The sequence below is a fragment of the Coregonus lavaretus genome (assembly GCF_964263955.1).
Source record: "Coregonus lavaretus genome assembly, chromosome: 6".
Classification (NCBI taxonomy): Eukaryota; Metazoa; Chordata; class Actinopteri; order Salmoniformes; family Salmonidae; genus Coregonus; species Coregonus lavaretus.
The window spans coordinates 16,387,152-16,405,821 of NC_139993.1; the positions used below are offsets into that span (position 1 = coordinate 16,387,152).

The 18,670-nt window shown below is 42.3% G+C and overlaps 1 protein-coding gene across 1 annotated transcript in view; it reads right to left on the reverse strand.

Annotated features, from left to right (window-relative positions):
• ttll7 (tubulin tyrosine ligase-like family, member 7) overlaps positions 1-18,670 on the reverse strand; it is a 127,344-nt gene that overhangs the window by 44,665 nt on the left and 64,009 nt on the right. Inside the window, exons 9-10 of the mRNA XM_084163033.1 lie at positions 12,584-12,678; positions 4,628-4,775 (exon numbers count right to left, since the gene is read on the reverse strand). Of these exons, the coding sequence (XP_084019159.1) occupies positions 4,628-4,775; positions 12,584-12,678 (243 nt within the window). The remainder of the gene's footprint in view (positions 1-4,627; positions 4,776-12,583; positions 12,679-18,670) is intronic.

Below are 18,670 nucleotides of genomic sequence, written 5' to 3' on the forward strand. Positions count from 1 at the left end.
TACAGCCTTAATTTAAAATTGATTACACTTAGATTTTTATTTGTCACTGGCCTACACACAATACCCCATAATGTCAAAGTGGAACTATGTTTTTCGAAATTGTTTTGAGTCAAAAGTATTCAACCCCTTTGTTTTGGCAAGCATAAATAAGTTCAGGAGTAAAAATGTGCTTAACAAGTCACATAATTACATTTTACATTTACATTTTAGTCATTTAGCAGACGCTCTTATCCAGAGCGACTTACAGTTAGTGAGTGCATACATTTTTATTTATTTTTATACTGGAATCGAACCCACAACCCTGGCGTTGCAAATGCCATGCTCTACCAACTGAGCTACATCCCTGCCGGCCATTCCCTCCCCTACCCTGGACGACGCTGGGCCAATTGTGTGCCGCCCCATGGGTCTCCCGGTCGCGGCCGGCTACGACAGAGCCTGGATTCGAACCAGGATCTCTAGTGGCACAGCTAGCACTGCGATGCAGTGCCTTAGACCACTGCGCCACTCAGGACACACATAATCAGTTGCATGGACTCACTCTGTGTGCAATAATAGTGTTTAACATGATTTTTTAATGACTACCTCATCTCTGTACCCCACACATACAGTTATCTGTAAGGTCCCTGTCGAGCAGTGAATTTCAAACACAGATTCAAGACCAGGGAGGTTTTCCAATGCCTCCCAAAGAAGGGCACCTATTGGTAGATGGGTAAAAAAAATTTAGCAGACCTTGAATATCCCTTTGAGCAGGGTGAAGTTATTAATCACACTTTGTATCACTCCACCCAGTCACTACAAAGATACAGGCGTCCTTCCTCAGTTGCCCGAGAGGAAGGAAAACGCTCAGGGATTTCACCAGTGGTTACTTTAAAACAGTTACAGAGTTTAATGGCTGTGATAGGAGAAGACCGAGGATGGATCAACAACATTGTAGTTACTCCACAATACTAACCTAATTGACAGAGTGTAAAGAAGGAGGCCTGTTCAGAATACAAATATTCTAAAACATGTATCCTGTTTGCAACAAGGCACTAAAGTAATGTAAGGCACTAAAGTAATGCAAAAAATGAATGTGGCAAAGCAATTCACATTTTGTCCTGAATACAAAGTGCTGTGTTTGGGACAAATCCAATACAACACATTACTGAGTACCACTCTCCATATTTTCAAGCATATTGGTGGCTGCATCATGTTATGGGTATGTTTCTAATCGTTAAGGACTGTTTTTCTGGAAAAAAATAAACGGAATGGAGCTAAGCACAGGCAAAACCCTAGAGGAAAACCTGGTTCAGTCTGCTTTCCACCAGATACTGGGAGATTAATTCACATTTCAGCAGGACAATAACCTAAAGCACAAGGCCAAATCTACACTGGAGTTGCTTACCAAGAAGACAGTGAATGTTCCTGAATGGCCGAGTTACAGTTTTGACTTAAATCTGTTGAAAATCTAGGGCAAGACTTGAAAATGGCTGTCTAGCAATGATCAACAACCAATTTGACAGAGCTTGAAGAATTTTGAAAATAATAAATGGGCAAACATTGTACAATCCAGGTGTGTAACGCTCTTAGAGACTTACCCAGAAAGACTCACAGCTGTAATCGCTGTCAAAGGTGATTATAACATGTATTGACTCAGGGATGTGAATACTTATGTAAATGAGATATTTCTGGATTTCATTTTCAATACATTTGCAAAAAAATTCTAAAAACATGTATTAACTTTTCCATTATGGGATATTGTGTGTCATGACTTGCCCTCATGGGTTGAGGATCAAAGATGCCGGCTCGGCAAAGGTTTGAACACCCCCTTTCCTGGGGGACAGTTTTATGACTGGTTATGAGGTTTGCATCTAATTGTTGTATAAAACGAATGATTAAGTATAATAATACTTTTGTGAAGATAATAATGTGATGTTAGCATTCTAGATGAGATGATTGTATTCCCTATTGATTTGTTCTCAGTCAGTGGCCACGCCCAGATGAGCACAAACATGATGAAACGCCCCCTTTTCTACTCAAGTATAAAACCCCTCATAACGAAATTCACCTCAGACCAAGCAGATTACGGTATAAGCCGGATGTTGCAAATGTTGCACATTTCTACCAGACCAGGAAGTGTGAAGCTGAAGCTACACGGCTTAAAATGGTTAGACCAGGAAGCCCCACGGCTTAAAATGGTTGACACGCTACAGACCAGCAGACGTGAAGCGTGAGCTAAACATTACAAAATGGTTAAACTCTACAGACCAGCCGACATGCAGCGCGAGCTGAATATGGCAAAATGGTGAAACTCTGAAACTCTCAACCTCTACACGAGGTGAAGAAGAAGACAACGCACTAGACCTTATCATCTCAGTCCACAGCTGGCATGTATAGTCGTCTAGAGAACTTTCACTAAAGACACGAGTTGGGAGGGACAATCCCTCTCAGACAACCGTTTGTGCATCTGAAGTATCTAATATAACAGATCAACTACGAACTACAGGGTATGCTGAAGTATCCATTCTAACCACCACTATGTCCAGAAACTCTACCAAGGACATTGGGATCTCTGGTGGGCAAACCAGAGTCCTACATCATCAACTATCGAGGACAGCTACACGTAAATACATGTTGCATTTCTAATCCGAATGAGCGGGTGCTAAACATTTGTATTTCCGTGAGCGTAGTTTCCAAAGTATCAACGATAGTTTGAATCTCTGTCTCTCCCTTCCAAGCATTCATGCTATTGTTAGTCCAGTCCATTAGGGACCTGTTTTCATTGTATTACGTTAGTAAAAAATAACCTGTGTGTGTGTGTGTGTGTGTGTGTGTTTGTATTGTGTTATTATTTAGTTAGTTAGTAAATAAATAATTAAGCCAATTTGTGTATTGCTGATTCATCAATAAAGTTAGGGTTCTTGCAGGTTCAAGGATTATGCGACGTTCAGAATGAGACTGATAAGAGGTAATTATTTAATAAGTGACTGTTATCGATATATATATATATCTAAGAGTTTAATTCGGGAGATGGTAACTCGTTAAACAACTTCTTCCGTGGTGCCCCAAATTCCGAATGAGTTAATTGTTACATGATTAATTTAATCAAGTGACAATTAAACATAGTTAGTTGATTCGATATATAACAGTCACCATATTAATATAAGTCACGTCATGACATGTGACACAACAAAAAGTGGAATAAGTCAAGCGGTATGAATAATTTATGAAGGCACTGTAAAATGTGTAATAACGGCACAGCTATTTATAGCCTACTTCACTGTGGAAAAGGGGCCACAATACATGTCATGTTGATATGATTTTCAGTTTGCTTCCATATGACTTGTTTCACATTCATCTCCAGCGATCATAAGGAAAAATAATCTAAAACAACTGCTATTTGTATTTACAATCGCCTTCTCCAAACCGATTACTCATTTACGTAGCTCTTATCAATAGCTCTTATCAATTTATAAATTACAGTGTATGGAGAATGGTATTATTTCTATCGGAATTCTATCGGAATGGAAATAGTAGATGTTTTTTCACTTGAAACCGAAAGGTGCTCAACCTTATTCATGGTTTCCTCGTGCGTGAAGACGTTGAAATTATTAGGGAATTAAGTCAAGGTCAGAATATCGCTTATCTGTATACACCTCTGCCATACCTCAATTTCTTTGATCTCCACCCCAATTGGTACCTTGCTGGCACTGGCTTTTCCCCATGCGTAAGTTCAAGGTCAGAATACACAAAAAGGGAATAATGCACAAGTAACTTGGTTCTGAATAACAACGAGTGAAGGAATGACACGTTTCTCTATTTAGAATCGGACTAATGAAGTCAGAGGCACAGAGCGGAGAAGCACAAAAGGCCTAGTGTTGAAAAGAAAGGAGTCGTCCTCCCTCCTCAACACCTGTTTTACACCGGCCCTGCCAATTTAAAATTCACATGGATTTTTCCTCCCACATTCCCATTTTTTTTATACATCAAAGAGCCATAATTGTGAGAAGGTCAGATGGTAGATTTTGCGAAGAGAGTCAGTCAGGGTTCCTCCAATTACAGTCACTGATCGGCTAAATTCTGGTACATGTCCGTACACTCACCCCTGGGTAGCGACGTATGTATCACCCACACTTGGATCTCACCGTGCCCTTTTAAAATAAAATATAGCTTGTGTTGCCATATGCCCCCTCCTTTCAGACCGCTAAAGGTTGATCAATGGACTAATCAAGGGGTGGAACCCACTAGCTACTTAAACCTGGCACTTAGCTCTGGAGAACGCGACAACCTCAACCAGCCTACTTCTAAAGCGTGTATAATGAAATGTTACGCTGTCGACTGAAACTTTTACAAGGGGAAGAAAAGAGCAGTAGTTTCTCTCATTCTGTCAAAAGTTTTTGTTTCTTGTTCGAGTCACTGCCACCGGCATAGTTAAGGCTATGTCGACATACGTTTTATTTAGGACTACTGTCCTTTAACACATCTCATCCATCTTTCTGTCGATCTCTCCATATCTGTTCAATAACAATGTGCATAATCTGCTAAATGGCATATATTATATTATTATATATTATTGTGCATTCAAAATACTAAAGCAGAGGGAATTCCTAATACTGAAATCATTTTAAAAAGTTGTTTTTTTACGCACCAGTTCTTCTTTCCTCCGCTCCAGCGTGTGGCGCTGTTTTTCTGCCTCGGAGGAGGCGGCCGAGAGCTTCTTCATGGAGCCCTGGCCGTAGAGCCGTCTCTGGGCCTCCGCCTTCTGCTGGGCCAGGTTACGCTTCTTGTCGCTCGCTCTGAAAGAAGAAACCACAACACAACAGAGACAAACAATGAAAACAATAAACTTTCTCTTTCTTATTTAGCTTCCCTCCAATACCTTTATTTACGAATTCTATAAAGTCTAATTTGATTATTCTTTCAAAGCCCCCATCCTCTCTCTTTTGGCATTGAAGCACAAAAAGTGGAATGCTGAACGTACCAAACCTGGATTCTTTCAAAAACCATAGCTGCACCTGAGTTTGCCCTCGAGTAATGGAATGAATATCGTCCAAAAAGTGCAAACCCACACTCCAGACAGGCTCAATCAAATGCTCAAAGCATTTGAAAAAAGTAAAGTTGGAAGGAGTCAGAAACATTGACTTTCTTCATATTCCTAATAAAGAAGTCAATGGTCCCCACCCACTAGCCCTTTAAATGTAATATTGTGCCCTGCAGTGGGCTCTGGGGTCACTCTGTGTCCTGGATTCCCCGGGAACTGCCCTAGCTCATTTGGGCGGAGGGATACGGATTGTGTTGACACCTTTCTAGAGCTGGGACTATAAACCGAATGTTATCGACACTGACCATACCGATCACTTATCGCAGGAATTTTGCTGATATTGTTCATTACGTAGCCTATACTGGAGAAATGTGAAGTTTGAAATGAAATACGTTTGTTATGGGACAATTGATGACTACAACCATCAAACTAGTAGTAGTAGTTTAAAGTATAATAAAATAAAAAATAAAAACTGTTGTACATTAAAGTTATAAATGTATTGTTCTATTTATCATTATCACATCAATTCAGGCAATTTTTTGCTATATGGATTTTTTTCATATCACACAGCTCTACACCTTTCCAATTGAACCAAGTCACAAACCCACCCTGCCACCACCAGCTACACCGGCCCACTCCTTAGAATGGTAAGGTATTCTTATTTAAGGAAATGTAACAATGTTTCTTTCACTCAGTGAACATACGCAGTTTGTCTGGTGCCAGACGTTGTTTCAATGTTCTTTCATCATGCCAAGATTTATTTGTTGGGAAATAATCTAATCTCCCCTTTTAGTCTTTCTGAACGCCGTAAACATCAGCAATGAAACAAATTCTTCTGATAAGGGATTAATTGTACTGTACTGCGTTAGAGCTGTTCCAAAATGCTTTTTCTTCTAATGATTTACTATACTGTACTGGGATGACCTAGAGCTGCGTTCAGTGTATCACTGTTACACAGTGCTGCCAAGCAGATCTTTTCCAATTCTTCTGATAAGGTATTTATATTGTACTGCACTGGGATAGAGCTGCATTCAGTGTATCACAATGTATCACTGTTACACAGTGCTGCCAAACAGATCTATTGTAGGGGTGTATTTGATCCACTCCAGTGTGTAAGTCCTAATGTAGTGGCATTCGTTGTTGTTTGTGGGGAGTGTATGGGGACTATATTTAGCCGTGTGATGGAGAGGCATAGAGAGAGCAGAGAGCTGGAGGTCAGGTCTGGGATGATCAATCAGTGTAGAGACTCAGGGCAGCCTGGGGACAGCACGGCCACAACTAGTCAGTATGGATACAATCACACACGCAAACGTGTACACAAACACATGCGCATGCGCACACACAGGCACACATGCACGCGGGCACACATGCACACACACAAACAGGTACCCACACACAGACACGTATACATACACTTATTGTGACCACTAACCGGCCTCCGCCCAGTAACCTGCCCTGAACTTTAGTCACTGTTACTAGCCGGCTACCACCCGGATCTCAACCCTGCACCTTAGAGACTGCTGCCCTATGTACATAGTCATTGAACACTGGTCACTTTAATAATGTTTACATACTGTTTTAACCACTTCATATGTATACAGTGGGGAGAACAAGTATTTGATACACTGCCGATTTTGCAGGTTTTCCTACTTACAAAGCATGTAGAGGTCTGTAATTTTTATCATAGGTACACTTCAACTGTAAGAGACAAAATCTAAAACAAAAATCCAGAAATTCACATTGTATGATTTTTAAGTAATTAATTTGCATTTTATTGCATGACATAAGTATTTGATACATCAGAAAAGCAGAACTTAATATTTGGTACAATATAAGTTCTCCTTTGCAATTACAGAGATCATACGTTTCCTGTAGGTCTTGACCAGGTTTGCACACACTGCAGCAGGGATTTTGGCCCACTCCTCCATACAGACCTTCTCCAGATCCTTCAGGTTTCGGGGCTGTCGCTGGGCAATACGGACTTTCAGCTCCCTCCAAAGATTTTCTATTGGGTTCAGGTCTGGAGACTGGCTAGGCCACTCCAGGACCTTGAGATGCTTCTTACGGAGCCACTCCTTAGTTGCCCTGGCTGTGTGTTTCAGGTCGTTGTCATGCTGGAAGACCCAGCCACGACCCATCTTCAATGCTCTTACTGAGGGAAGGAGGTTGTTGGCCAAGATCTCGCGATATATGGCCCCATCCATCCTCCCCTCAATACGGTGCAGTCGTCCTGTCCCCTTTGCAGAAAAGCATCCCCAAAGAATGATGTTTCCACCTCCATGCTTCACGGTTGGGATGGTGTTCTTGGGGTTGTACTCATCCTTCTTCTTCCTCCAAACACGGCGAGTGGAGTTTAGACCAAAAAGCTATATTTTTGTTTCATCAGACAACATGACCTTCTCCCATTCCTCCTCTGGATCATCCAGATGGTCATTGGCAAACTTCAGACGGGCCTGGACATGCGCTGGCTTGAGCAGAGGGACCTTGCGTGCACTGCAGGATTTTAATCCATGACGGCGTGGTGTGTTACTAATGGTTTTCTTTGAGACTGTGGTCCCAGCTCTCTTCAGGTCATTGACCAGGTCCTGCCGTGTAGTTCTGGGCTGATCCCTCACCTTCCTCATGATCATTGATGCCCCACGAGGTGAGATCTTGCATGGAGCCCCAGACCGAGGGTGTTGACCGTCATCTTGAACTTCTTCCATTTTCTAATAATTGCGCCAACAGTTGTTGCCTTCTCACCAAGCTGCTTGCCTATTGTCCTGTAGCCCATCCCAGCCTTGTGCAGGTCTACAATTGTATCCCTGATGTCCTTACACAGCTCTCTGGTCTTGGCCATTGTGGAGAGGTTGGAGAATGTTTGATTGAGTGTGTGGACAGGTGTCTTTTATACAGGTAACGAGTTCAAACAGGTGCAGTTAATACAGGTAATGAGTGGAGAACAGGAGGGCTTCTTAAAGAAAAACTAACAGGTCTGTGAGAGCCGGAATTCTTACTGGTTGGTAGGTGATCAAATACTTATGTCATGCAATAAAATGCAAATTAATTACTTAAAAATCATGCAATGTGATTTTCTAGATTTCTGTTTTAGATTCCGTCTCTCACAGTTGAAGTGTACCTATGATAAAAATTACAGACCTCTACATGCTTTGTAAGTAGGAAAACCTGCAAAATCGGCAGTGTATCAAATACTTGTTCTCCCCACTGTATACTGTATTCTAGTCAAGGCTCATCCTATATAAAACTACTGCTGTACACACCTTTTCTATTCATATACTGTCCATAATTTCTATACACACCATCATATACATTTATATTCCGGACTCTGACGTTCTACTATTTCTATATTACTTTATTTTGGGGATTTGTGTGTATTGTTTTGTTTTACTGCACTGTTAGAGCTAGAAACATAAGCATTTCTCTACACCCACGATAACATCAACAAAATATCTGTACGTGACCAATACAATTTATTTATTTTATTTGATACACACTACATAGAGTATAACATATCGTACACACTTACAATAAATAGTGCATATAGCATGAGCACACACGCAGGTGCAATGACATGCTAGCTGTTCCCATATACTTCCAGTCATTGAGCCAAAGACAATCCATTTAAAAGCGTATCTCGGAAGAAATATACAGTGGGGAGAACAAGTATTTGATACACTGCCGATTTTGCAGGTTTTCCAACTTACAAAGCATGTAGAGGTCTGTAATTTTTATCATAGGTACACTTCAACTGTGAGAGCCGGAATCTAAAACAAAAATCCAGAACATCACATTGTATGATTTTAAAGTAATTTATTTGCATTTTATTGCATGACATAAGTATTTGATCACCTACCAACCAGTAAGAATTCCGGCTCTCACAGACCTGTTAGTTTTTCTTTAAGAAGCCCTCCTGTTCTCCACTCATTACCTGTATTAACTGCACCTGTTTGAACTCGTTACCTGTATAAAAGACACCTGTCCACACACTCAATCAAACAGACTCCAACCTCTCCACAATGGCCAAGACCAGAGAGCTGTGTAAGGACATCAGGGATACAATTGTAGACCTGCACAAGGCTGGGATGGGCTACAGGACAATAGGCAAGCAGCTTGGTGAGAAGGCAACAACTGTTGGCGCAATTATTAGAAAATGGAAGAAGTTCAAGATGACGGTCAACACCCTCGGTCTGGGGCTCCATGCAAGATCTCACCTCGTGGGGCATCAATGATCATGAGGAAGGTGAGGGATCAGCCCAGAACTACACGGCAGGACCTGGTCAATGACCTGAAGAGAGCTGGGACCACAGTCTCAAAGAAAACCATTAGTAACACACCACTCCGTCATGGATTAAAATCCTGCAGCGCACGCAAGGTCCTCCTGCTCAAGCCAGCGCGTGTCCAGGCCCGTCTGAAGTTTGCCAATGACCATCTGCATGATCCAGAAAAGGAATGGGAGAAGGTCATGTGGTCTGATGAGACAAAAATATAGTTTTTTGGTCTAAACTCCACTCGCCGTGTTTGGAGGAAGAAGAAGCATGAGTACAACCCCAAGAACACCATCCCAACCGTGAATCATGGAGGTGGAAACATCATTCTTTGGGTTGCTTTTCTGCAAAGGGGACAGGACGACTGCACCATATTGAGGGGAGGATGGATGGGGCCATGTATCGCGAGATCTTGGCCATCAACCTCCTTCCCTCAGTAAGAGCATTGAAGATGGGTCGTGGCTGGGTCTTCCAGCATGACAACGACCCGAAACACACAGCCAAGGCAACTAAGGAGAAGCTCCGTAAGAAGCATCTCAAGGTCCTGGAGTGGCCTAGCCAGTCTCCAGACCTGAACCCAATAGAACATCTTTGGAGGGAGCTGAAAGTCCGTATTGCCCAGCGACAGCCCCGAAACCTGAAGGATCTGGAGAAGGTCTGTATGGAGGAGTGGGCCAAAATCCCTGCTGCAGTGTGTGCAAACCTGGTCAAGACCTACAGGAAACGTATGATCTCTGTAATTAGAACAAAGGTGTCTGTCCCAAATATTAAGTTCTGCTTTTCTGATGTATCAAATACTTATGTCATGCAATAAAATGCAAATTAATTACTTAAAAATCATACAATGTGATTTTCTGGATTTTTGTTTTAGATTCCGTCTCTCACAGTTGAAGTGTACCTATGATAAAAATTACAGACCTCTACATGCTTTGTAAGTAGGAAAACCTGCAAAATCGGCAGTGTATCAAATACTTGTTCTCCCCACTGTACATACAAATATATACAGTTGAAGTCGGAAGTTTACATACACCTTAGCCAAATACATTTCAACTCAGTTTTTCACAATTCCTGACATTTAATCCTAGTAAATATTCCCTGTTTTAGGTCAGTTAGGATCACCACTTTATTTTAAGAATGTGAAATGTCAGAATAATAGTAGAGAGAATGATTTATTTCAGCTTTTATTTATTTCATCACATTCCCAGGTGGATCAGAAGTTTACATACACTCAATTAGTATTTGGTAGCATTGCCCTTAAATTGTTTAACTTGGGTCAAACATTTTGGGTAGCCTTCCACAAGCTTCCCACAATAAGTTGGGTGAATTTTGGCCCATTCCTCCTGACATAGCTGGTGTAACTGAGTCAGGTTTGTAGGCCTCCTTGCTCGCACACGCTTTTTCAGTTCTGCCCACACATTTTCTATAGGATTGAGGTCAGGGCTTTGTGATGGCCACTCCAATACATTGACTTTGTTGTCCTTAAGCCAAATGGCCTGACTCAGTTACACCAGCTCTGTCAGGAGGAATGGGCCAAAATTCACCCAACTTTGGAAGTATGCTTGGGTTCATTGTCCATTTGGAAGACCCATTTGCGACCAAGCTTTAACTTCCTGACTGATGTCTTGAGATGTTGCTTCAGTATATCCACATAATTTTCCTTCCTCATGATGATATCTATTTTGTGAAGTGCACCAGTCCCTCCTACAGCAAAGCACCCCCACAGCATGATGCTGCCACCCCCGTGCTTCACGGTTGTGATGGTGTTCTTCGGCTTGCAAGCTCCCCCTTTTTCCTCCAAACATAACGATGGTCATTATGGCCAAAGAGTTCTATTTTTGTTTCATCAGACCAGAGGACATTTCTCCAAAAAGTACAATCTTTGTCCCCATGTGCAGTTGCAAACCTTAGTCTGGCTTTTTTATGGCAGTTTTGGAGCAGTGTCTTCTTCCTTGCTGAGCCGACTTTCAGGTTATGTCGATATACGACTCGTTTTACTGTGGATATATAGATACTTTTGTACCTGTTTTGTACCTGTTTCCTCCAGCATCTTCACAAGGTCCTTTGCAGTTGTTCTGGGATTGATTTGCACTTTTCGCACCAAAGTACGTTTAGGAGACAGAACGAGTCTCCTTCCTGAGCGGTATGATGGCTGCGTGGTCCCATGGTGTTTATACTTGCGTACTATTGTTTGTGCAGATGAACATGGTACCTTCAGGCATTTGGAAATTGCTCCCAAGGATGAACCAGACTTGTGGAGGTCTACAATCTTTTTTTCTGAGGTCTTGGCTGATTTCTTTTGATTTTCCCATGATGTCACGCAAAGAGGCACTGAGTTTGAAGGTAGGTCTTGAAATACATCCACAGGTACACCTCCAATTGACTCAAATGATGTCAATTAGCCTATCAGAAGCTTCTAAAGACATGACATAATTTTCTGGAATTTTCCAAGCTGTTTAAAGGCACAGTCAACTTAGTGTATGTAAACTTCTGACCCACTGGAATTGTGATACAGTAAATTATAAGTGAAATAATCTGTCTGTAAACAATTGTTGGAAAAATTACTTGTGTCATGCACAATGTAGATGTCCTAACTGACTTGCCAAAACTATAGTTTGTTAACAAGAAATTTGTGGAGTGGTTGAAAAACGAGTTTTAATGACTCCAACCTAAGTGTATGTAAACCTTCGACTTCAACTGTATATATTACATCATATTCTTTGCAGCGGTGGCAATAATTTAGTAGGGGTGGGCCACCGCTGCTAAAGGAATATAGTGGAAACTCTGCACACACACACACACACACACACACACACACACACACACACACACACACACACACACACACACACATATACAGTACACCATAAAGCATACTGTAAGTAACACATAACGACCGATTGAACAATGCACAAAGAGCATGGAGCAATGAAGAGGGCCTAAGCTTTGTAACTCTTTTTTTTCGCCATCCAACAATCCAGCACGTAACCCACTTTTACAAGGACTGCAGCATTAGCAGTTGTTAAAACAAAATACAGAAGCCTAGTAAACAACGCACTCCGTATCTCTAATGAAATCGCTCTAAAACTAATAACAAGAGGGGTAGATAGTGCGCACATCAAAGAATTGAAAATGTTTGTGGTGAAATAAAGAGAATCAATACAAATCTAAAACATTCAAAAGCCTTGGCCATGCAAAAGTTCAGCGTATGCTTTTTGATGAACTCATAATGGGCCTCGGGAGGCCGTGCGGATGATGATATTGTAGAAGTGTTGCTGATACACCGCATCTATAGGCCTACCTGATGTTGAGAAGTTTCAGTGCGTTGAGCAAGACCCCTTTCTTCACGTCGTAATCAATCTTTTGATCGGTCCCGAAGCTCGGCGCTCGATTGATCTGCAGGAGAAATTATTAAAATAAAAAAAATTTCAACAGTGAAAAACAATTTTAAAAAACACTTTTGAATTGATTTGATTTATTTATTGTCTTAAGACATTGTACAGTTGCGAAGTACAAAGCCCAGAGGATAAAACATGAAAGCATTGTAATGTCTCTCTTTATGTTGTGTTACTTATGATTATAAGAATGGATTAAGCAACATTATTGAACACTTATTTCCAATGTGGTCTTTGCTTGTGCACTTTAGGGAGATTAGTGAGAGGAGGGAGGGGGACGTGTGTGCGCACGCGTGAGTGTATGTTAGGGAGGGGGGTTAGTGTTTATTGGTTGGAGGACACTTTAGAGCCTGGTCCTGTGACCTTTGACCTGGGCCCACATCCTGTCTGGTGGGCAGTGGGGGGGGGGGCAGCTGTCACCAGATATGTGACCCCGTCTCTGTGAGCCAATGACAGTGACCGGGAGCTCGGTCCGTGGCGTGCTACTGCCCCCTGTGTCCTATGGGACGATGGCACTGCCAGCCAATACAAACAGGCTCTTATTTCTCCGTGTTTGAGAGCATCAAACCTGTACAGCATTGTGAGTAAATTGTGCCTGACTGACTGATCTACAAATAATAAGGAATAGTTATTTATGATGCTAGGTGATTTGTAGATCAGTCGGTGGGCAATGTCGACTACAATGTCGAACAAGCCCAATAACACAGTACAGTAGCTCAGTACAAGCAGCACAAGCCATATGAATGGGATAAAACGTTCAGAGGATTCACTCACAGTGGCTCCATGCAAAAGCCCTATATAATTCGTTTTCATTCTTGCAAAATTTAAGAATGGCCTCCTTTCTTTCAAAAAGGCAAAAGGGTAAAAACGTTGTCAGTCAGTCGGGACAACGGATTCAGATATTAAGCGTTATACCGGACATCACAAAATCTATTATTTTCGGCGTTCTCATCCCCAGATGGTGGGGGAATTGTGAGCAGCAAAAAAAAAGGGGCCAGCATATCAAGGAGAGAACACTGATTGAATTCTGCCTAAAAGGGAGTTCAAATGACGGCGGCGCAGCCAGCGCTAACGGCGGGATCAGGTTTCAGTCCTTGAGCGCCACAACGAGATAACACTACTCCCCCGGTGACACATTCGCGCCACCTCTTTACCTTTTCATACACACAGCACTGCCACCATTTGGTGTAATTAGCTTAGCATTAGGTTGTGAAAACACACATAGGCACACACACACACACATATATATTTAAATAACACTACATTTACACAAACAAGAAGGGAAACCTCCAGGTGCACACACTAAGTCAGTTCTATTTCCTGTAGTAAGCTCAATCTACACACTGTATTTGCGTCAGCAAATGGCCCCAAGACAGAAACACTGCAAATGCTCCCTAGGTACCAAGGCTCTGCGTTTCTCTCCTGGACGGCCAATCGCTAATCCCCAGCACAAAGGTGCTCGCTGATGTGTGCCAGGGCTTAGGGAGCGCTGCTGTAAGATCATATTTACATCACAACCTAGGCTCCATGCACCACTGAGCGTAGTGGCGCTAGGGTTGGCAACAGTGCGCTAAATCAATGAATTTACTGTAGCGGCCGTAACCCTACCAGGTCCTGTTGCCCCCATTGTCCCTGGGCCCTTTGAGCACAGACTGGCAACAGTACCATCGGAAAGCTGTACCTTGACACAAGCATGTACACACACACACACACACACACACACACACACTGGGTTACAGTAGCCGCAAAGAGCTAGTAACCTTGCCTGCCCCGCAGATAACCAAACAAAAACCAACAAAGAGCACTCATCAAGGTCTGACAATGCAGGAGGTGCCTTAGATTTACAGTGTCAGCCATTTAGCTTCTCCTATCCCAGTGTTCTCTCTCGCTCAGTGAAGTATGTTTATCCCAGTGCCTGAGAGATTTTAGCCTCATGTCCCACCTTCAGAAGAGAGAACATAATAGAAAGGGAAAGAGAAAGGGAGAAGAGTGTGCTTTTCATTTATATGCCCCTCACATAGTGTATGACACACACAAAGAGAGCATGGGGGTATGTACTGTACTGTGTGCTGAATGGGTAGTGCAGTTGCCATTGGTAATCCCGGCTGCGTTTTTTCTTGGCTTGTCTAATTTTTCAGTGTGATTTGTGGTGTCAATCTGTCACTGGGAGACCGGCAGCATAACAGACTCGCTCTTTCTCTTTCTTTCTCTCGCTCTCTGTTGATCTCCATCACTTTCTGTCTCTTTTCTCTCCTTATTTCCTTCTATCTCTCTCTCTCTCTCTACTGCTCTCCTTTTCTTTCTCCCCATCTCTCTCCTTCACTCCCTACTCTCTCTTTCTCCCCTTCACTCCTTCCATCTCTCTCAACCCTTTCAATCTCCTTCTCTCCTTCCCCTTCTCTCTCTCGCCTTCTTCTCTTGCTCGGTGATAGTCAGGCCAGTCTGCGCCTAATGAACCCCCGTAGCCTCTAAAATCCTGCTCTGATTTCCTTAAGTGTCTCAGGCAGGGGCTTAAAGAGCACGTGTTCCGAGAGGCATTCAATAAAAACGAAAAGATTATACGTTTTAACCTTGAGTTTTTCCCAAATTCACATTGACAACTGTAAATATATCAATCCCACTGCAAGAGAGTGAGAGAGCAAACGAGAACAAACAAAACATACATGTTTATATCATCGTTTTATTTATATTTTTTTCCCCGGTCGATTTCAATTCTTCCAATTTAAAGGTTGGGATCAGAGTGAATGTCAGCTAGGTACATAGTGAATCAGTTACATACCCCGGGAAAATGTCTCTCTCTCTTTTTTTTTTTGCACCTGGATACGTGTCTTTGATGCATAAGTAACCTGCCAATGTTTCTATAGGCACATGTAAAATGTAGCTCCGTGGACGGGCGTTCTGCGTGCGATTAGCCCCACGTGAATCAACCATTTGGTTTAAATCGACTTTGATGTATTCACACTTTAATGATCCTGATTATTAACCTTAAAGCACATACGATGGGTGGATTTTGGACGGTTCAGTCATAAGAGAAAAAGTACAAATTCCCCCCACATAGCTGTCTGACACAGTAAGCTGAGTAGAGCCTTAAGGGCATTGGATAGAGCAGAGAGAGCCCTATAATAATATACGTATTAATGGATCAATGAATCAGTGCTCGTTCTCGACTCCCATTCTGTTTGTGTTTAAATACTCTGCAGACACTCAAATGCACGGTCGTGATTAATCTCTCTCAGTAAGACTAGCCTGCCTTATTATGCCTACATTAGTGTAAACAAAGCCTGGCTTTCTCAAACTCCGATATGGCCTCAAACACTCAGGGGTATCGGCGCAGTTCAACAGCCACCAGAATGGACTGTTATTGCAACACGAAGGCAAAAAGGGAGAGCGGTGATCCAGCTGGTCAGCCGGTTAAATGGGGCTCCGGTTTCGCCGCCTTCTCAATTACTGTTTTATTCCTTTGTCGCGTTTATAATGGCTAATTCCGACAGAGAAACTTGAGCTGGGAGTGGGAGCAGTCCAGAGCATGTTAAAGGTCCTGGGACTTACCAGACCAACACTTCACAAAAAGTAACCTGCCTTGACCCGCTTTGAATGGCTTGTACACATGCTTGTCCAAGGCTAACACCACACACACACACACACACGATTGCTGCTATCCCAGTCTGATGATAAATGACTAAATGCTGGTGCTTGTTTTCAACTGGCCCATATACCAGACCTGTACATTCCTAATATGGTGCTTATTCTGTGAAATTGTAATGTAAAAAAATGTCATATAATAATTAACCTAACTTAGTTTTGCCATGGTTATGGATGGAGACAGACAGATCCCATGGATCATTGTAATTCTTATTTAAAGGGACAATATGCAGTTGGTTCATCCATTTTTGGACTTAAAGAAAAGTACCCATTGATTCTTGAAGAATATAACACATGGCTCATGAGCTTATTTCAACTGTCGTACCCCATCAGAACCCAAAACATAAGCTTGTTTCCCTCCAATGTTTGTAAACAAAGTAAATGTAAATAAACACTATATAGCCTCAAAACATAGTTAAAACTATCATTTGTATATCATGGATGGTCAGTCCTTGCATCCATAGCTGTCAATGAAATTGAAAGTGGTTACATTTCTCCAGCCCTATCCCTCAGGTTTTTTCCAAAACAGAGGTGGGGCGTTAGCTTTGTTATTGTTTAAACTGCTGATTGCTGCTTTAATAAACCCCTTATGAAGCCGTACAGCTGGAAGCTGAATACTGCCATCTAGAGTTCCATAGGTGATTAAATAGGCAGGGCCATGAAGGTATTCATAAACATTTAAAATATTACAGGAATAAAAAATTATGGATTTAAATCAGTGCAATAACTTATATTAATAACATATATTGGGGGACAAAGAAACTAAAATATAATGAAAAATGTCCAACTATATGTATGTTTTTGAATTCTTGGAAATGAAATCAAGATGGTGGAAATGTCTTGAGAAGAGGAAAAGGAGCATGATAACTCATTCTTAATCACCCCGAATTCACCTTTAATATTTAAGGAACAAAATGTATTTCAAAGCTTTGTTGAAATTATAAAACAGAGGTATTTTAATAAAAATAGTATCCAAGGCACTGTTTCCTTTATCCCCTAAATACTACAATTCACATTCCTACATTTATGAATATGTATTTGTAGCTCCATAAATACAAATGTGATATATTATAATATATAGGGCATAAAATAACCATGGTATCTCCACAGATTAAATATAATTTTATGAAAGCTTATGCAACTATGACCTACTTAATATTTTCTGAAATGAAAATAGACATTGAGGTATTTTAGGGTATTGTATTTTAGGGACACTATTGGATGTGTCTGCCCTGTGATGTAGACGTCTTTGGACTGGACACAGCGGCAAGGAGGGGAAGTAGTCGTCGCGCTGCATAGAGGATAACAGCAGAAGATCAAAGTGCGTGCGTGAGAGAGAGACAGAGAGAGAGAGAGCACGAGTGTGTGTTTGTGTGTGTGCGTGCATATGTGTGTATTTGTGCGCACCTTGAAAAGAGCTGCAGTATTTGTTTACACTTGCCAGTGCAGATCATTTCCATTCATCCCCCCAGCAGTAGAAAGGATGTCTGGCTTGTATTGGCTCTCAAGAAGGGACAAGCGAACCAAACTCATCTTGAAACAATTGGAGAGGGGGTTAGAGTGAGCTTCGTCTGACCACCGAGGGGGGTGTGGCCTGAGCTGTCGCCCGTCCCAAACACCAGCAGCACGCTTGACTCAAAGCACGCCTGCCCCATTAGCTGCCAATCACTCCTTGCGACACACCCCTGAGGTGGTGAAATGGTGGTATGGCTGTGAGGAGGAGGGGGGAAGTGGGCAATTACGCTGCAGCCTTCAACAAACAAACCCTGTAATGAGTGCGCTTCACATTGGAGAGCAGTGACATCACTCGTCACTGTGCGTGTACATGTGGCGCAAGAGTGTGTTTTCAAATACTCCCACACCACCTCTTTCAGACAGCCACGCCAACAAGGGCGGCAAAACACTTTTGTGTGTGTTTGCCCTTTTTTTCTTCTTTTTATCCACCTCCCATTTTGTTATGGGTCTGCTGCGTGTTTTACAAGTGTCAAGTCCCTCCCAGCCCCTCCTGAAGTATGAAAGGATGGGTTTGATGCTGGGAGAGATCAGAGCAGGTCGCAGTGGCTGCCCTGGAGAGAAAGAGTAACCCCTACAGAAACACACACACTGACACAAACACAGGAGTTCTGCATGCACAAAACATGCAGAGGCTGCCCTAAGAAGCTCCCTGATGTCTTTGAGAAGCTGGAGACCGGTGCCGCGGCACGAGACTCGGGTCAGCCTCGCAGCGACCTTCCAGCACTGTGTCCCAAATGGCACCCTATTCCTGATATAGTACACTACTTTTTACCAGGGCCCATAACGCTCTGGTCAAAAGTATTGCACTATAGGGAATAGATTGCCACTTGGGGCCC